The following is a 20377-nucleotide window of genomic DNA, read 5'->3' as shown; positions in this document are numbered from 1 at the left end:
GAATGGTCTTGTGAAGGTCTGATGAACAGTCTAGTGAAGGTCTGGTGAACGGTCTAGTGAAGGTCTGGTGAACGGTCTAGTGACCGGTTTCGTGAAGTTCTGGTGAACGGTCTAGTGAACGGTCTAGTGAAGGTCTGGTGAATGGTCTAGTGAAGGTCTAGTGAACGGTCTGGTGAACGGTCTGGTGAACGGTCTAGTGAACGGTCCAGTGAATGGTCTGGTGAAGGTCTGGTGAACGGTCTGGTGAAGGTCTAGTGAACGGTCTGGTGAACAGTCTCGTGAACGGTCTGGTGAACGGTCTGGTGAACGGTCTGGTGAACAGTCTAGTGAACGGTCTAGTGAAGATCTGGTGAAAGGTCTAGTGAACGGTCTAGTGAAGCTCTGGTGAACGGTCTAGTGAATGGTCCAGTGAAAAGTCTAGTGAAGGTCTGGTGAACGGTCTAGTGAACGGTCATGTGAACGGTCTCATGAATGGTCTAGTGAACGGTCTCGTGTACGGTCTCGTGAACGGTCTTGTGAAGGTCTAGTGAAGGTCTGGTGAACGGTGTAGTGAAGGTCTCGTGAAGGTCTGGTGAACGGTCTAGTGACCGGTTTAGTGAAGTTCTGGTGAATGGTCTAGTGAACGGTCTAATGAATGGACTAGTGAACGGTCTAGTGAAGGTCTGGTGAGCGGTCTAGTGTAGGTCTTGTGAACAGTCCAGTGAACGGTCTAGTGAATGTCTGGTGAACGGTCTAGTGACCGGTTTAGTGAAGTTCTGGTGAACGGTCCAGTGAACGGTCTAATGATCGGACTAGTGAACGGTCTGGTGAAGGTCTTGTGAACGGTGTGGTGAACGGTCTGGTGAACAGTCTAATGAAGGTCTGGTGAATGGTCTAGTGAAGGTCTAGTGAACGGTCTGGTGAAGGTCTGGTGAACGGTCTAGTGAACGGTCTAGTGAACGCTCTTGTGTACGGTCTAGTGAACGGTCTAGTGAAGGTCTGGTGAATGGTCTAGTGAAGGTCTGATGAACAGTCTAGTGAACGGTCTAGTGAAGGTCTGGTGAACGGTCTAGTGACTGGTTTCGTGAAGTTCTGGTGAACGGTCTAGTGAAGGTCTGGTGAACGGTCTAGTGAACGGTCTAGTGAAGGTCTGGTGAATGGTCTAGTGAAGGTCTAGTGAACGGTCTGGTGAATGGTCTGGTGAACGGTCTAGTGAACGGTCCAGTGAATGGTCTGGTGAAGGTCTGGTAAACGGTCTGGTGAAGGTCTAGTGAACGGTCTGGTGAACAGTCTCGTGAACGGTCTGGTGAACGGTCTGGTGAACGGTCTGGTGAACAGTCTAGTGAACGGTCTTGTGAAGATCTGGTGAAAGGTCTAGTGAACGGTATAGTGAAGCTCCGGTGAACGGTCTAGTGAATGGTCCAGTGAAAAGTCTAGTGAAGGTCTGGTGAACGGTCTAGTGAACGGTCATGTGAACGGTCTCATGAATGGTCTAGTGAACGGTCTGGTGAACGGTCTGGTGAACGGTCTAGTGAAGGTCTGGTGAACAGTCTAATGAACGGTCTGGTGAACGGTCCAGTGAACGGTCTAGTGAGCGGTCTAGTGAATGGTCTAGTGAAGTTCTGGTGAACGGTCTACTGAAGGTCTGATGAACAGTCTAGTGAACGGTCTAGTGAAGGTCTGGTGAACGGTCTAGTGACCGGTTTAGTGAAGGTCTGGTGAACGGTCTAGTGAACGATCTAATGAACGGACTAGTGAACGGTCTAGTGAAGGTCTGGTGAACGGTCTAGTGAAGGTCTAGTGAACGGTCTGGTGAACGCTCTAGTGAAGGTCTAGTGAACGGTCTGGTGAACGGTCTGGTGAAGGTCTGGTGAACAGTCCAGTGAACGGTCCAGTGAACGCTCTTGTGAACGGTCTAGTGACGGTCTAGTGAAGTTCTGGTGAACGGTCTAGTGAAGGTCTTGTGAACGGTCTGGTGAACGCTCTAGTGAAGGTCTAGTGAACTGTCTTGTGAATGGTCTAGTGAAGGTCTGGTGAACGGTCTAGTGAACAGTCTAGTGAACGGTCTAGTGAATGGTCTAGTGAAAGTCTGGTGAATGGTCTGGTGAAGTTCTAGTGAACGGTCTGGTGAACGGTCTAGTGAAGATCTGGTGAAAGGTCCAGTGAACGGTCTAGTGAAGCTCTGGTGAACGGTCTAGTGAACGGTCCAGTGAACAGTCTGGTGAAGGTCTGGTGAACGGTCTGCTGAACGGTCTAGTGAATGGTCTAGTGAACGGTCATGTGAACGTTCTCGTGAATGGTCTAGTGAACGGTCTCGTGAACGGTCTTGTGAAGGTCTAGTGAAGGTCTAGTGAAGGTCTGGTGAACGGTGTAGTGAAGGTCTGGTGAACGGTCTGGTGAAGGTCTAGTGAACGGTCTAGTGAACAGTCTAGTGACGTCTGGTGAACGGTCTAATAAACGCTCTAGTGAACGGTCTGGTGAAGGTCTGGTGAACGGTCTAGTGAATGGTCTAGTGAAGATCTGGTGAAAGGTCTAGTGAACGGTCTAGTGAAGCTCTGGTGAACGGTCTGGTGAACGGTCTAGTGAACAGTCTAGTGAAGGTCTGGTGAACGGTCTAGTGAACGGTCATGTGAACGGTCTCATGAATGGTCTAGTGAACGGTCTCGTGTACGGTCTCGTGAACGGTCTTGTGAAGGTCTAGTGAAGGTCTGGTGAACGGTGTAGTGAAGGTCTCGTGAAGGTCTGGTGAACGGTCTAGTGACCAGTTTAGTGAAGTTCTGGTGAATGGTCTAGTGAACGGTCTAATGAATGGACTAGTGAACGGTCTAGTGAAGGTCTGGTGAGCGGTCTAGTGAAGGTCTTGTGAACAGTCCAGTGAACGGTCTAGTGAAGGTCTGGTGAACGGTCTAGTGACCGGTTTAGTGAAGTTCTGGTGAACGGTCCAGTGAACGGTCTAGTGATCGGACTAGTGAACGGTCTGGTGAAGGTCTGGTGAAGGTATTGTGAACGGTGTGGTGAACGGTCTGGTGAACAGTCTAATGAAGGTCTGGTGAATGGTCTAGTGAAGGTCTCGTGAACGGTCTGGTGAAGGTCTGGTGAACGGTCTAGTGAACGGTCTGGTGAACGCTCTTGTGTACGGTCTAGTGAACGGTCTAGTGAAGGTCTGGTGAATGGTCTAGTGAAGGTCTGATGAACAGTCTTGTGAACGGTCTAGTGAAGGTCTGGTGAACGGTCTAGTGACTGGTTTCGTGAAGTTCTGGTGAACGGTCTAGTGAAGGTCTGGTGAACGGTCTAGTGAACGGTCTAGTGAAGGTCTGGTGAATGGTCTAGTGAAGGTCTAGTGAACGGTCTGGTGAATGGTCTGGTGAACGGTCTAGTGAACGGTCCAGTGAATGGTCTGGTGAAGGTCTGGTGAACGGTCTGGTGAAGGTCTAGTGAACGGTCTGGTGAACAGTCTCGTGAACGGTCTGGTGAACGGTCTGGTGAACGGTCTGGTGAACAGTCTAGTGAACGGTCTTGTGAAGATCTGGTGAAAGGTCTAGTGAACGGTATAGTGAAGCTCCGGTGAACGGTCTAGTGAATGGTCCAGTGAAAAGTCCAGTGAAGGTCTGGTGAACGGTCTAGTGAACGGTCATGTGAACGGTCTCATGAATGGTCTAGTGAACGGTCTCGTGTACGGTCTCGTGAACGGTCTTGTGAAGGTCTAGTGAAGGTCTGGTGAACGGTGTAGTGAAGGTCTCGTGAAGGTCTGGTGAACGGTCTAGTGACCGGTTTAGTGAAGTTCTGGTGAATGGTCCAGTGAACGGTCTAATGAATGGACTAGTGAACGGTCTAGTGAAGGTCTGGTGAGCGGTCTAGTGAAGGTCTTGTGAACAGTCTAGTGAACGGTCTAGTGAAGGTCTAGTGAACGGTCTGGTGAACGGTCTGGTGAACGGTCTAGTGAAGGTCTGGTGAACAGTCTAATGAACGGTCTGGTGAACGGTCCAGTGAACGGTCTAGTGAGCGGTCTAGTGAATGGTCTAGTGAAGTTCTGGTGAACGGTCTACTGAAGGTCTGATGAACAGTCTAGTGAACGGTCTCGTGAAGGTCTGGTGAACGGTCTAGTGACCGGTTTAGTGAAGGTCTGGTGAACGGTCTAGTGAACGATCTAATGAACGGACTAGTGAACGGTCTAGTGAAGGTCTGGTGAACGGTCTAGTGAAGGTCTAGTGAACGGTCTGGTGAACGCTCGAGTGAATGTCTAGTGAACGGTCTGGTGAACGGTCCAGTGAACGGTCCAGTGAACGCTCTTGTGAACGGTCTAGTGAAGGTCTGGTGAACTGTCTTGTGAATGGTCTAGTGAAGGTCTGGTGAACGGTCTAGTGAACAGTCTAGTGAACGGTCTAGTGAATGGTCTAGTGAAAGTCTGGTGAATGGTCTGGTGAAGTTCTAGTGAACGGTCTGGTGAACGGTCTAGTGAAGATCTGGTGAAAGGTCCAGTGAACGGTCTAGTGAAGCTCTGGTGAACGGTCTAGTGAACGGTCCAGTGAACAGTCTGGTGAAGGTCTGGTGAACGGTCTGCTGAACGGTCTAGTGAACGGTCTAGTGAACGGTCATGTGAACGGTCTCGTGAATGGTCTAGTGAACGGTCTCGTGAACGGTCTTGTGAAGGTCTAGTGAAGGTCTAGTGAAGGTCTGGTGAACGGTGTAGTGAAGGTCTGGTGAACGGTCTGGTGAAGGTCTAGTGAACGGTCTAGTGAACAGTCTAGTGACGTCTGGTGAACGGTCTAATAAACGCTCTAGTGAACGGTCTGGTGAAGGTCTGGTGAACGGTCTAGTGAATGGTCTAGTGAAGATCTGGTGAAAGGTCTAGTGAACGGTCTAGTGAAGCTCTGGTGAACGGTCTGGTGAACGGTCTAGTGAACAGTCTAGTGAAGGTCTGGTGAACGGTCTGCTGAACGGTCTAGTGAACGGTCTAATGAACGGTCACGTGACCGGTCTCGTGAATGGTCTCGTGAACGGTCTGGTGAACGGTCTAGTGAACGGTCTGGTGAACGATCTATTGAAGGTCTGGTGAACGGTCTAGTGAAGGTCCAGTGAATGTCTGGTGAACGGTCCAGTGAACGGTCTAGTGAAGGTCTTGTGAACGGTCTGGTGAACGCTCTAGTGAAGGTCTAGTGAACTGTCTTGTGAATGGTCTAGTGAAGGTCTGGTGAACGGTCTAGTGAACAGTCTAGTGAACGGTCTAGTGAATGGTCTAGTGAAAGTCTGGTGAATGGTCTGGTGAAGTTCTAGTGAACGGTCTGGTGAACGGTCTAGTGAAGATCTGGTGAAAGGTCCAGTGAACGGTCTAGTGAAGCTCTGGTGAACGGTCTAGTGAACGGTCCAGTGAACAGTCTGGTGAAGGTCTGGTGAACGGTCTGCTGAACGGTCTAGTGAATGGTCTAGTGAACGGTCATGTGAACGTTCTCGTGAATGGTCTAGTGAACGGTCTCGTGAACGGTCTTGTGAAGGTCTAGTGAAGGTCTAGTGAAGGTCTGGTGAACGGTGTAGTGAAGGTCTGGTGAACGGTCTGGTGAAGGTCTAGTGAACGGTCTAGTGAACAGTCTAGTGACGTCTGGTGAACGGTCTAATAAACGCTCTAGTGAACGGTCTGGTGAAGGTCTGGTGAACGGTCTAGTGAATGGTCTAGTGAAGATCTGGTGAAAGGTCTAGTGAACGGTCTAGTGAAGCTCTGGTGAACGGTCTGGTGAACGGTCTAGTGAACAGTCTAGTGAAGGTCTGGTGAACGGTCTAGTGAACGGTCATGTGAACGGTCTCATGAATGGTCTAGTGAACGGTCTCGTGTACGGTCTCGTGAACGGTCTTGTGAAGGTCTAGTGAAGGTCTGGTGAACGGTGTAGTGAAGGTCTCGTGAAGGTCTGGTGAACGGTCTAGTGACCAGTTTAGTGAAGTTCTGGTGAATGGTCTAGTGAACGGTCTAATGAATGGACTAGTGAACGGTCTAGTGAAGGTCTGGTGAGCGGTCTAGTGAAGGTCTTGTGAACAGTCCAGTGAACGGTCTAGTGAAGGTCTGGTGAACGGTCTAGTGACCGGTTTAGTGAAGTTCTGGTGAACGGTCCAGTGAACGGTCTAGTGATCGGACTAGTGAACGGTCTGGTGAAGGTCTGGTGAAGGTATTGTGAACGGTGTGGTGAACGGTCTGGTGAACAGTCTAATGAAGGTCTGGTGAATGGTCTAGTGAAGGTCTCGTGAACGGTCTGGTGAAGGTCTGGTGAACGGTCTAGTGAACGGTCTGGTGAACGCTCTTGTGTACGGTCTAGTGAACGGTCTAGTGAAGGTCTGGTGAATGGTCTAGTGAAGGTCTGATGAACAGTCTTGTGAACGGTCTAGTGAAGGTCTGGTGAACGGTCTAGTGACTGGTTTCGTGAAGTTCTGGTGAACGGTCTAGTGAAGGTCTGGTGAACGGTCTAGTGAACGGTCTAGTGAAGGTCTGGTGAATGGTCTAGTGAAGGTCTAGTGAACGGTCTGGTGAATGGTCTGGTGAACGGTCTAGTGAACGGTCCAGTGAATGGTCTGGTGAAGGTCTGGTGAACGGTCTGGTGAAGGTCTAGTGAACGGTCTGGTGAACAGTCTCGTGAACGGTCTGGTGAACGGTCTGGTGAACGGTCTGGTGAACAGTCTAGTGAACGGTCTTGTGAAGATCTGGTGAAAGGTCTAGTGAACGGTATAGTGAAGCTCCGGTGAACGGTCTAGTGAATGGTCCAGTGAAAAGTCCAGTGAAGGTCTGGTGAACGGTCTAGTGAACGGTCATGTGAACGGTCTCATGAATGGTCTAGTGAACGGTCTCGTGTACGGTCTCGTGAACGGTCTTGTGAAGGTCTAGTGAAGGTCTGGTGAACGGTGTAGTGAAGGTCTCGTGAAGGTCTGGTGAACGGTCTAGTGACCGGTTTAGTGAAGTTCTGGTGAATGGTCCAGTGAACGGTCTAATGAATGGACTAGTGAACGGTCTAGTGAAGGTCTGGTGAGCGGTCTAGTGAAGGTCTTGTGAACAGTCTAGTGAACGGTCTAGTGAAGGTCTAGTGAACGGTCTGGTGAACGGTCTGGTGAACGGTCTAGTGAAGGTCTGGTGAACAGTCTAATGAACGGTCTGGTGAACGGTCCAGTGAACGGTCTAGTGAGCGGTCTAGTGAATGGTCTAGTGAAGTTCTGGTGAACGGTCTACTGAAGGTCTGATGAACAGTCTAGTGAACGGTCTCGTGAAGGTCTGGTGAACGGTCTAGTGACCGGTTTAGTGAAGGTCTGGTGAACGGTCTAGTGAACGATCTAATGAACGGACTAGTGAACGGTCTAGTGAAGGTCTGGTGAACGGTCTAGTGAAGGTCTAGTGAACGGTCTGGTGAACGCTCGAGTGAATGTCTAGTGAACGGTCTGGTGAACGGTCCAGTGAACGGTCCAGTGAACGCTCTTGTGAACGGTCTAGTGAAGGTCTGGTGAACTGTCTTGTGAATGGTCTAGTGAAGGTCTGGTGAACGGTCTAGTGAACAGTCTAGTGAACGGTCTAGTGAATGGTCTAGTGAAAGTCTGGTGAATGGTCTGGTGAAGTTCTAGTGAACGGTCTGGTGAACGGTCTAGTGAAGATCTGGTGAAAGGTCCAGTGAACGGTCTAGTGAAGCTCTGGTGAACGGTCTAGTGAACGGTCCAGTGAACAGTCTGGTGAAGGTCTGGTGAACGGTCTGCTGAACGGTCTAGTGAACGGTCTAGTGAACGGTCATGTGAACGGTCTCGTGAATGGTCTAGTGAACGGTCTCGTGAACGGTCTTGTGAAGGTCTAGTGAAGGTCTAGTGAAGGTCTGGTGAACGGTGTAGTGAAGGTCTGGTGAACGGTCTGGTGAAGGTCTAGTGAACGGTCTAGTGAACAGTCTAGTGACGTCTGGTGAACGGTCTAATAAACGCTCTAGTGAACGGTCTGGTGAAGGTCTGGTGAACGGTCTAGTGAATGGTCTAGTGAAGATCTGGTGAAAGGTCTAGTGAACGGTCTAGTGAAGCTCTGGTGAACGGTCTGGTGAACGGTCTAGTGAACAGTCTAGTGAAGGTCTGGTGAACGGTCTGCTGAACGGTCTAGTGAACGGTCTAATGAACGGTCACGTGACCGGTCTCGTGAATGGTCTCGTGAACGGTCTGGTGAACGGTCTAGTGAACGGTCTGGTGAACGATCTATTGAAGGTCTGGTGAACGGTCTAGTGAAGGTCCAGTGAATGTCTGGTGAACGGTCCAGTGAACGGTCTAGTGAAGGTCTGGTGAACGATCTAGTGAAGGTCTGGTGAAGGGTCTAGTGAAGATCTGGTGAAGGTCTGGTGACCGGTTTGGTGAACGGTCTAGTGAACGGTCTAGTGAACGGTCTAGTGAAGGCATGGAGTGATCCATTGGCTCCTTCTTTATTCTGTTGTGCTTTGGGTATTTTTCTCCATGTAGACACCAATGGGTTAATGACTCAATGCGAAATGAGACAGACAAGGTAAAGTAAGCAAGGCTGTACCAGACCACAATGAGACAAAGTAACCCAAGCTATATTGAATCAATACAAAATATGCCAAACCAACCCAAAACAAAGGGGAAAAAAAAGTCAGGCGGGCCATGTCAAACTATTGCCAAGTAATCCAGATCAGTTGGAACTCGGCAAGGCAAACATCAGAGGAGTGATAACAGCAGCTTATGAATCCTTTAACAACAGAAATATATCATAATCGACAGGAAAAAACCAGCTGGCTCTTCGGGACTCTCGCCTTGGCATGGTGTTACAATCACCCCTATAGCTGTGCAATCTGTCCCCAGGAGAGTCATAAAAAAGAGAATAAAACCTTAGGCCAATTTAGAAACAAATCCTGGTGAACTCCTCTCCGTGTCCCAAAGGCAACTGAGCTCCAAGTGACAGGGTGATACAATACCCAGTAGCCCACCTGCCATCTAGATGGAAAGATGTTTGCCACTTTCAGGAGTTAACCTTTAATGAAGTGCAACCCTTTTCAAAGCAGAGAATCCACTGCTTTAAGTACTTGTTACACCAGTGTTGCCACAGTCAGTCAAAAACATGGCCAAATGGACCAGAGGCAAACCAGGCCTATGTTTATTAGGAACTTAAAAGTTGGAGAATTGAATGAAAATTTAACAAAAATGAATTGAAAGATCCAACTGAGGACATGCAACTGGACTGAAGAGTTGGATAACAAATACAACAAACTCAAAGTGATCATGGGAGTTCTGGCAGAGACCTTTGCATCAAATAGTAGTAAATATTCAGAAGAAGAGGTAGATACAAGGCCACGTGGAGCGAGGGGCAGTGGGATTATTTTTGGATTGCCTTAGCAAAGAACACAAGGACAATGGGCCAAATAACCCCAATTTATTCTGCAAATCTCCATGGTTCTTTGTTGAAATCATAGCCTCCCAAATAGGCCGTGTTTGTAAATCCCCACCAATTTTGAGGAGCATTATTGGATTGGTTGGGGTTGCCAAAGTATTTCAGTGGCTTACTTCGGGGTTGATGTATATTTTGGGGTTGCAGTACATTTTGGGGTTGCAGTGTACATTGGGGTTTAAGTGTATCTGAGGATTGCAATGTCTATTGGGATCATAGTGTATTTTGAGGTTGCAGTGTATATTAGGGTCGTATTGTATATTGGGGCTGTAGTATATTTTCTGATCGCAGTTTATTTTGGATCACACTGGTTTGGGGTCACACTGTATTTTGGGGCACAGTGTATATTGAGGTTGCTATGTATATTCAGGTTGCAGTGTATATTGGGGTCACAGTGTATTTTGGGGTGGCAATGATTTCTGGGTTCACAGTGTATTTTGGGGTGGGAGGGTGTTATGAGGTTGGAAGGGTATTTTGGGGTCACTGCATTTTGCAGTCGCTGTGATTTCTGGGATGGCAGGGTATTTTGGGGCCACAGTGTACATTAGGGCTGTAATGTATGTTAGGTTCACAGTACATTTTGGGGTCATGGGGTATTTGGGACCACATTTTATATTGTGGTCATTGTGTATTTTGGGGTTTTAGGGTACATTGGGGACACTGTGTATATTGGGATTGCAGTGTATATTCAGGTTGCAGTATATTTTGCCATTGCAATATACTGGGAACAGAGGAACATGAATAGCCATTCAATGAGATCATGGCTGATCTGTATCTTAACTCCATCCACCTGCCCAAACTCCATATCCTTTTATAGCTTTGTCCAGCAAAAACCTGATGAACTGAGCTAGAATCTACTGCTTTTCTGGGAGAGTATTCCTCCCTTATCACCCTTTGTGTGAAGAAGTGTTTCCTAACTTCTCTCCTTAATAAACAGGCTCTAGTTTTAAGGTTCTGTCCCTTGTGCTAGATTCCCTGACCAGTGGAAAATGTTTCTCTCTCGCTACCCTCTCAATTCCTTTCAAAATCCTAAAAGCCTCAATGAAATCACCCCTTAACCTTCTATATTCCAGGGAATACAACCCTAGATTGTGTAATGTCTCCTCATAATCTAATGCTTGACCATGTGTGGTGTCACAGGGGACTTATCTCTAAGGCATCCACATTACCACTGAGCAACAAGAGTTTCAGACTTGTGATATTACATCCTGTGATGATGCTTAACATCTATATACATAATCTATCCAGCAACAGTTTACGTACATTATACATGTTGTAGTTGGATTCTCGTGAATCTGCTCCTTCTAAGGGCAATCTATCCTTTCTCAGGTGCAGTGCTCTGAACAGTACATAGTCCTCCAGATGTGCTCTATCCATGGCTTTGTAGCGGTGTAACAAAACTTCCTCTTCTTTATATATTAACTCTCTAGCTATAAAGGCTGAAATTCCATTAGCCTTTTTGATTATTTTTTGCACCTGGCTACTATATTTTAGTGATTGGAATGAATGGACCCCTAAATCTCTCTGGACGCCCGCTGTTCCTAGATTTTACCACATAATGTACTCAGCAGTTCTGGCAGCATCTGTGGAGAGAGAAGCAGAGTTAAGGGCCGGAATTTTACACCGCCCACAGCGGGTCGGATGGTGGCGTGGGGGCGGCGAAAATTGAGCAGCAGGCTCCGGGAGGCCTAACTGCCCCGATTTTGCCTCCGACCAAGTTTACGGAGGTCCGACGGGGGGTGAGAAGCGGCCTGCCCGCCTGAGGCCAATCAAGACTCTTAAGTGGCCACTGAATGGCCACTTAAGGGCCCTCGCCCGCCTCCACAGTTATTTTACCCGTGGCAAGCAGGTGTGCCGGGGACGTGAAAGGCTGCCCAGCTATAGCTGCCGGCCTTTCCGCACCCCAGGGGTGGGGGCGGGGGCCTGGCATTCGGGCACAGGTTGCCCGATTGAGGACTGCCCCCGCCTCTCAACCCAACCCCAGGATCCAATATGCCCCCTCTCCCCAAATGACCACCCTAGCCTCACCAGGGCACAGCCGATTCCCCTGGTGAGGCAACCCAAACTTACCTTCAGTCCTGTCTCCTTGGTATCCCCCTCGGTCGGCTGGGCTACAGTCCCAGCAGGGCCACCGCTGATTGGCCGACAGCACACAGAGGCGGGACCTCCACCCACAAGTGGGTGGAAGTCCCGCCTCGGGACAATTAAAGCCGGGGATCCGTAAAATAGCCAAGGTATAGAATATAAGAGCAGGGAGGTTATGCTGAAACTGTATAACTCATTGGTTAGGCCACAACATGAGTACTGTGTGCAGTTCTGGTCACCTCATTACCGAAAGGATATAATTGCACCAGAGAGGGTACAGAGGAGATTTACAAGGATGTTGCCAGGACTGGAAAATTGCAGCTATGAGGAAAGATTGGATAGGCTGGGGTTGTTCTCCTTGGAACAGAGAAGGCTGAGGGGAGATCTGATTGAAATGTACAAAATTTTGTGGATCCTGGATAGAATGGAGGTGAAGAGTCTATTCACCTTAGCAGAGAGGTCAGTGACGAGGAGGCATAGATTTAAAGTGATTGGTCGAAAGATTACAGGGGAGATGAGGAAAACCTTTTCACCCAGAGGGTGGTGATGGTCTGGAACTCACTGCCTGAAAGGGTAGTTGAGGCAGAAACCCTCAACTCATTTAAAAGGGGTCTGGATATGCACCTCAAGGTCTGTAATCTGTAGGGCTACGGACCAAATGCTAGAAGGTGGGATTAGAATAGGTGGATCACTTTCGGACGGCACAGACACGATGGGCCAAGTGGCCTCTTACTTTGCCGTAAACTTTCTTTGATTCTATGATTCTATGTATTTTGGGCTATCTGTGTATTTAGTGGTTTCTGTGTATTTTGGGGTTTCTGTGTATTCTGGGATTTCTGTTTATTTTGGGGTTTTTGTGTACTCCGGGGTTGCTGTGTATTCTGGGATTTCTGTGTATTCTGGGATTTCAGTGTATTCTGAGATTTCTGTGTGCTTTGAGGTTTCTGTATATTCCAGGGTTGCTGAGTATTCCGGGGTTTCTGTGTATTCTGGGATTTCTGTTTATTTTGGGGTTGTGTATTTTGCAGCAGCTGTGTATTCTGGGATTTCTGTTTATTTTGGGGTTGTGTATTTTGCAGCAGCTGTGTATTCTGGGATTTCTGTGTATTCTGGGATTTCTGTGTATTTTGGGGTTTCTGTGTGCTCCAGGGTTGCTGTGTATTCTGGGAGTTTTGTGTATTTCAGGGTTGCTTAGTATTCCGAGGTTTCTGTGTATTTCGGGATTTCTGTTTATTTTGGGGTTGTGTATTTTGCGGTAGCTGTGCATTCTGGGGTTGCTGTGTATTTTGGGGTTTCTGTATATTCTGAGATTTCTGTGTGCTTTGAGGTTTCTGTGTATTCCAGGGTTGCTGTATATTATGGGGTTTCTGTGTATTCTGGGATTTCTGTTTATTTTGGGGTTGTGTATTTTGCGGCAGCTGTGCATTCCGGGGTTTCGGTGTATTTCGGGGTTGCTGTGCATTTAGAGGTTGCTGTGTATTTTGGGTTTTCTGTGTATTTTGGGACTGTTGTGTATTTCGAGGATTTTGTGTATTTTGGGGTCGCTGTGTATTTTGGGGTCACTGTGCATTCCGGGGTTTCGGTGCATTTTGGGGATTTCTGTGTATTTTGGGATTTCTGCGTATTTTGGGGTTTCTGTGTATTTTGGGATTTCTGCGTATTTTGGGGTTTCTGTGTATTCTGGGATTTCTGTGTATTAGAGTCACAGAGTCGTATAGCACAGAAACAGGCCCTTCAGCCCACCGTGTCCATGCCGACCATAATGCCTATCTATACTAATCCCACCTGCCTGCATTAATTCCATATCCCTCTATGCCTTTCTCATTCAAGTTCCTGTCCAGATGTCTCTTAAATGTTGCTACTGTTCCTGCCTCCACCACCTCCTCAGGCAGTTCATTCCAGATACCCACTATTCTTTGTGTGAAAAGTTTACCCCTTTGATCCCCTTTAAACCTCCTCCCTCTCACCTTAAATCTATGCCCTCCAGTTTTAGTCACCCCTACCATGGGAAACAGACTCTGGCTATCTACCCTATCTAAGCCTCTCATAATTTTATATACCTCTATCATGTCCCCTCTCAGCCGCCTTCGCTCCAGGGAAAACAGACCCAGCCTATCCAATCTCTCTTTATAACTCAAGCCCTCCAAACCAGGCAACATCCTTATGAATCTTTTCTGCACCCTCTCTAGCTTAATCACATCTTTCCTGTAGTGTGGCGACCAGAACTGCACACAGTATTCCAAATGCGGCCTTACCAACGTTATGTACAACTGTAACATGACGTCCCAACTCTTGTACTCAATGCCTCAGCCCATGAAGGCAAGCATGCCATTCGCCTTCTTCACCACCCTGTCTACCTGTATTGCCACTTTCAGGGAACTATGTACTTGCACCCCAAGGTCTCTCTGCTCAACAACACTCGCCAGAGCCCTGCCATTCACTTTTTCTGTCCTGCCCTGGTTTAACTTCCCAAAATGCATCACTTCACACTTGTCTGGGTTAAATTCCATTTGTCAATCCCTTGCCCACTTTCTCAGTTGATCTATATCCTGTTGTAACCTTAGACAACCTTCTTCACTGTCCACTATACCACCAATTTTGGTGTGATCTGCAAACTTAGTAATCATGCCCTTTACATTCACATCCAAGTCATTAATATATATGACAAACAACAGAGGGCCCAGCACCGATCCCTGCGGCACACCACTGGTCACCGGCCTCCAATCTGAAAAACAACCCTCCACTACCACCCTCTGCCTCCTATCACCAAGTCAATTTTGTATTCTGGGATTTCTGTGTATTTTGGGGTTACAGTCTATTTTGCGGTTTCAGTCTATTTTGCGGTTTCAGTCTATTTTGGCGTTTTTTTGTGTATTCTGGGGTTTCTGTGTATTCAGGAGCTGCTGTGTATTTCGGAGTTGCTCTGTATCTCGCGGCTGCTGTGTATTCTGGGGAATCTGTGTGTTTCGGCGCTGCTGCGTATTGCGGGGTTGCTGCGTATTCCAGGGTGGCTGTACACTCTGGGATGTCTGTGTATTCTGGGATTTCTGTGTTTTTCAGGGTTGCTGTGTAATTCGAGGTTGCTGTGTATTTTGGGGTTTCTGTGTATTCTGGGATGTCTGTGTATTCTGGGATTGCTGTGTATTCTGGGATTTCTGTGTTTTTCAGGGTTGCTGTGTAATTCAAGGTTGCTGTGTATTTCGAGGTTTCTGTGTATTCTGGGATTTCTGTGTTTTTCAGGGTTGCTGTGTAATTCGAGGTTGCTGTGTATTTTGGGGTTTCTGTGTATTCTGGGATGTCTGTGTATTCTGGGATTGCTGTGTATTCTGGGATTTCTGTGTATTCTGGGATTTCTGTGTTTTTCAGGGTTGCTGTGTAATTCAAGGTTGCTGTGTATTTCGAGGTTTCTGTGTATTCTGGGATTTCTGTGTTTTTCAGGGTTGCTGTGTAATTCAAGGTTGCTGTGTATTTCGAGGTTTCTGTGTATTCTGGGATTTCTGTGTTTTTCAGGGTTGCTGTGTAATTCGAGGTTGCTGTGTATTTTGGGGTTTCTGTGTATTCTGGGATGTCTGTGTATTCTGGGATTGCTGTGTATTCTGGGATTTCTGTGTATTCTGGGATTTCTGTGTTTTTCAGGGTTGCTGTGTAATTCAAGGTTGCTGTGTATTTCGAGGTTTCTGTGTATTCTGGGATTTCTGTGTTTTTCAGGGTTGCTGTGTAATTCAAGGTTGCTGTGTATTTCGAGGTTTCTGTGTATTCTGGGATTTCTGTGTTTTTCAGGGTTGCTGTGTAATTCGAGGTTGCTGTGTATTTTGGGGTTTCTGTGTATTCTGGGATGTCTGTGTATTCTGGGATTGCTGTGTATTCTGGGATTGCTGTGTATTCTGGGATTTCTGTGTATTTTGGGGTTTCTGTGTATTTCGGGGTTTCTGTGTATTCTGGGATTTCTGTGTATTGCGGGGTTTCTGTGTATTCTGGGATTTCTGTGTATTTCGGGGTTTCTGTGTATTCTGGGATTTCTGTGTAATTCGAGGTTGCTGTGTATTTCGGGGTTTCTGTGTATTCTGGGATTTCTGTGTAATTCGAGGTTGCTGTGTATTGCGGGGTTTCTGTGTATTTCGGGGTTTCTGTGTATTCTGGGATTTCTGTGTAATTCGAGGTTGCTGTGTATTTCGGGGTTTCTGTGTATTTCGGGGTTTCTGTGTATTCTGGAATTTCTGTGTATTTCGGGGTTTCTGTGTATTCTGGGATTTCTGTGTTTTTCGAGGTTGCTGTGTATTTCAGGGTTTCTGTGTATTCTGGGATTTCTGTGTATTTTGGGGTTTCTGTGTATTTCGGGGTTTCTGTGTATTCTGAGATTTCTGTGTATTGCGGGGTTTCTGTGTATTCTGGGATTTCTGTGTATTTCGGGGTTTCTGTGTATTCTGGGATTTCTGTGTTTTTCGAGGTTGCTGTGTATTTCGGGGTTTCTGTGTATTTCGGGGTTTCTGTGTATTCTGGGATTTCTGTGTAATTCGAGGTTGCTGTGTATTTCGGGGTTTCTGTGTATTCTGGGATTTCTGTGTAATTCGAGGTTGCTGTGTATTGCGGGGTTTCTGTGTATTTTGGGGTTTCTGTGTATTCTGGGATTTCTGTGTAATTCGAGGTTGCTGTGTATTTCGGGGTTTCTGTGTATTTTGGGGTTTCTGTGTATTCTGGGATTTCTTTGTATTTCGGGGTTTCTGTGTATTCTGGGATTTCTGTGTTTTTCGAGGTTGCTGTGTATTTCGGGGTTTCTGTGTATTGCGGGGTTTCTGTGTATTCTGGGATTTCTGTGTATTGCGGGGTTTCTGTGTATTCTGGGATTTCTGTGTATTTCGGGGTTTCTGTGTATTCTGGGATTTCTGTGTTTTTCGAGGTTGCTGTGTATTTCGGGGTTTCTGTGTATTTCGGGTTTTCTGTGTATTGCGGGGTTTCTGTGTATTCTGGGATTTCTGTGTATTGCGGGGTTTCTGTGTATTCTGGGATTTCTGTGTATTCTGGGATTTCTGTGTATTTCGGGGTTTCTGTGTATTCTGGGATTTCTGTGTTTTTCGAGGTTGCTGTGTATTTCGGGGTTTCTGTGTATTGCGGGGTTTCTGTGTATTCTGGGATTCCTGTGTATTGCGGGGTTTCTGTGTATTCTGGGATTTCTGTGTATTTCGGGGTTTCTGTGTATTCTGGGATTTCTGTGTTTTTCGAGGTTGCTGTGTATTCTGGGATTTCTGTGTATTTCAAGGTTGCTGTGTATTTCGGGGTTTCTGTGTATTCTGGGATTTCTGTGTATTTCGGGGTTTCTGTGTATTCTGGGATTTCTGTGTAATTCGAGGTTGCTGTGTATTTCGGGGTTTCTGTGTATTCTGGGGTTGCTGTGTATTCTGGGATTTCTGTGTATTCTGGGATTTCTGTGTATTCTGGGATTTCTGTGTATTTCGGGGTTTCTGTGTATTTCGAGGTTGCTCTGTATTTCGGGGTTTTTTGAAGATCACTGGTGTTGAATGCCCCTGCACTCCCACAGCCAAGGTCACACAATAATAGAATGGAGCCGATCTCTGTGCCTGGAACAGTGCAACGGATCCCAGAATTTTGGTGATGGCATTTGGAATTATTACCTGTTTCTAGCAGCCGTCCACTGGGGAGCTGTGTCTCACGGTGGAAGTGGAGGCTGCGAGTAAAACATGAGAGATCACGGCTATTGGTTCATCACCTCTGTTTCAAACTATAGAAGTCTCCCATTTTATTCATTCACCTCATAGTGACCTCATCCAATTAACCCAGAAGAAATCTCCGAGCCAGAAATTGTACACTGATTGGTCCTGTTGTATCCCTGCATAGTCTCTTCACAGTAAATATTTCTAATATGTTGTGTCTCCTACATGATGTAACATTGCTTTCTCCATTCTGTTCTTCATCTCCAGCCGTCCAGCACCATTATACCACTGAACCATGTAGAGAGCACAGTGAGTAAATTCACTTCAAATCTTCTTCTCCAACTTCCGTTGTCAGCAAAAGGGAATCTGTGCATTGAGACAGGGGGCATGGCTGAGGTTCGAAATGAGTATCTTGCATTTGTCTTCACCAAGGAAGAAGATGCTGCCAAAGTCGTAGTGAACGAGGAGGCAGTTGAGATGCCAGATGGGTTAAAATTGATAAAGAGCAGGTGTTATAAAGGCTGGCTGTACTTAATATAAAAGCAAAATACTGCTGGAAATCTGAAATAAAAACAAGAAATGCTGGAAATACTCAGCAGGTCTGGCAGCATCTGTGGAGAGAGAAGCAGAGTTAACGTTTCAGGTCACTGACCCTTCATCAGAACTGGCAAATATTAGAAATGTGAAAGGTTAGAAGCATGTAAAGCGGGGGTGGGGCAAGAGATAACAAAGCAGAAGGTGTAGATAGGACAAGGTCACAGAAAGCTTCGCGGAACACCCCCACTCAGTCCGAAGCATGGACTGGGTGACTGCTTTCCTTCACTGTCGCTGGGTCAAAATCCTTGAACTCCCTTCCTATAGCACTGTGGGTGTACCTACCCCACATAGACTGCAGCGGTTTAGGAAGGCAGCTCACCAGCAGCTCTCAGGAGCAAATAGGGATGGGCAACTAATTCTGGCATAGCCAGCGTCACCCACATCCTATGAACAAATAAAAAAAAAATTGTTACGTGGATCGATTAGAGAAGCTGGGGTTGTTTTTGTAATGAGAAACTTGTTGTCTGATACATGAGAAGCATGGAGTCCAATTGATTGAAGATCTCAAACAGATTTATTAACAGCTAACAAGTCTATACAGTGCAGAGCTATCTGTTTACAGGTCTTGCCTCCTTGTGTTACAGAGTGATTCCAGCTCTGAATCACATGACTGCATCCTGGCACTTAGCTCATTGGCATATGTCGATCTTAAAGGTACATGACTCTTAAAGGCAATCACACAAGAGAGACGAGAAGGTTGAGAGGAGATTTAACAGACTTATTCAAAATTATGAGGGGTGCAGACAAAGCAGATAGAGAGAAACTGTTCCCATTGGTGAAGTGGTTGAGAACCAGAGGACACTGATCTAAGGTGATTGGAAAAGAATCAACCGCGAGATGAGATACATCGTTTTTACACAGCGAGTGTTTAGGATCTGGAATGCACTGTCTGAGAGTGTGGTGGAGGCAGGTTCAGTGAGTGTTTTGGATCTGGAATGCACTGTCTGAGAGTGCGGTGGAGGCAGGTTTAGTGAGTGTTTAGGATCTGGAATGCACTGTCTGAGAGTGTGGTGGAGGCAGGTTCAGTGAGTGTTTAGGATCTGGAATGCACTGTCTGAGAGTGTGGTGGAGGCAGGTTCAGTGAGTGTTTAGGATCTGGAATGCACTGTCTCAGAGTGTGGTGGAGGCAGGTTCAGTGAGTGTTTAGGATCTGGAATGCACTGTCTGAGAGTGTGGTGGAGGCAGGTTCAGTGAGTGTTTAGGATCTGGAATGCACTGTCTGAGAGTGTGGTGGAGGCAGGTTCAGTGAGTGTTCAGGATCTGGAATGCACAGTCTCAGAGTGTGGTGGAGGCAGGTTCAGTGAGTGTTTAGGATCTGGAATGCACTGTCTGAGGGTGCGGTGGAGGCAGGTTCAGTGCGTGTTTAGGATCTGGAATGCACTGTCTGAGAGTGTGGGGGGGCAGGTTCAGTGCCTGTTTAGGATCTGGAATACACTGTCTGAGAGTGTGGTGGAGGCAGGTTCAGTGAGTGTTTAGGATCTGGAATGCACTGTCTGAGAGTGTGGTGGAGGCAGGTTCAGTGAGTGTTTCGGATCTGGAATGCACTGTCTGAGAGTGTGGTGGAGGCAGGTTCAGTGAGTGTTTAGGATCTGGAATGCACTGTCTGAGAGTGTGGTGGAGGCAGGTTCAGTGAGTGTTTAGGATCTGGAATGCACTGTCTGAGAGTGTGGTGGAGGCAGGTTCAGTGAGTGTTTAGGATCTGGAATGCACTGTCTGAGAGTGTGGTGGAGGCAGGTTCAGTGAGTGTTTAGGATCTGGAATGCACTGTCTGAGAGTGTGGTGGAGGCAGGTTCAGTGAGTGTTTAGGATCCGGAATGCACTGTCTGAGAGTGTGGTGGAGGCAGGTTCAGTGAGTGTTTAGGATCTGGAATGCACTGTCTGAGAGTGTGGTGGAGGCAGGTTCAGTGAGTGTTTAGTATCTGGAATGCACTGTCTGAGAGTGTGGTGGAGGCAGGTTCAGTGATTGTTTAGGATCTGGAATGCACTGTCTGAGAGTGCGGTGGAGGCAGGTTCAGTGAGTGTTTAGTATCTGGAATGCACTGTCTGAGAGTGTGGTGGAGGCAGGTTCAGTGAGTGTTTAGGATCTGGAATGCACTGTCTGCGAGTGTGGTGGAGGCAGGTTCAGTGAGTGTTTAGGATCCGGAATGCACTGTCTGAGAGTGTGGTGGAGGCAGGTTCAGTGAGTGTTTAGGATCTGGAATGCACTGTCTGAGAGTGTGGTGGAGGCAGGTTCAGTGAGTGTTTAGGATCTGGAATGCTCTGTCTGAGAGTGTGGTGGAGGCAGGTTCAGTGAGTGTTTAGGATCTGGAATGCACTGTCTGAGAGTGTGGTGGAGGCAGGTTCAGTGAGTGTTTAGGATCCGGAATGCACTGTCTGAGAGTGTGGTGGAGGCAGGTTCAGTGTGTGTTTAGGATCTGGAATGCACTGTCTGAGAGTGTGGTGGAGGCAGGTTCAGTGATTGTTTAGGATCTGGAATGCACTGTCTGAGAGTGCGGTGGAGGCAGGTTCAGTGAGTGTTTAGTATCTGGAATGCACTGTCTGAGAGTGTGGTGGAGGCAGGTTCAGTGAGTGTTTAGGATCTGGAATGCACTGTCTGAGAGTGCGGTGGAGGCAGGTTCAGTGAGTGTTTAGTATCTGGAATGCACTGTCT

At 47.3% G+C, this 20377-nt stretch overlaps 1 protein-coding gene across 15 annotated transcripts in view; it reads left to right on the top strand.

The window, feature by feature from the left end:
• tns1b (tensin 1b) overlaps nt 1-20377 on the top strand; it is a 939527-nt gene that overhangs the window by 665400 nt on the left and 253750 nt on the right. For 9 of the 15 annotated variants that reach the window (XM_068034709.1, XM_068034713.1, XM_068034717.1 and 6 more), the window contains one exon: nt 17398-17439. The exons of the other annotated variants lie outside the window; for them this stretch is intronic. In XM_068034709.1, coding sequence (XP_067890810.1) covers nt 17398-17439 — 42 coding nt within the window. The remainder of the gene's footprint in view (nt 1-17397; nt 17440-20377) is intronic. 15 annotated transcript variants of the gene reach the window in all.

The sequence above is a fragment of the Heterodontus francisci genome, chromosome 7, assembly GCF_036365525.1.
Source record: "Heterodontus francisci isolate sHetFra1 chromosome 7, sHetFra1.hap1, whole genome shotgun sequence".
NCBI lineage: Eukaryota > Metazoa > Chordata > Chondrichthyes > Heterodontiformes > Heterodontidae > Heterodontus > Heterodontus francisci.
Note: the sequence above shows the minus strand (reverse complement) of the source record. Positions and strands in the feature narration are given on the sequence as shown.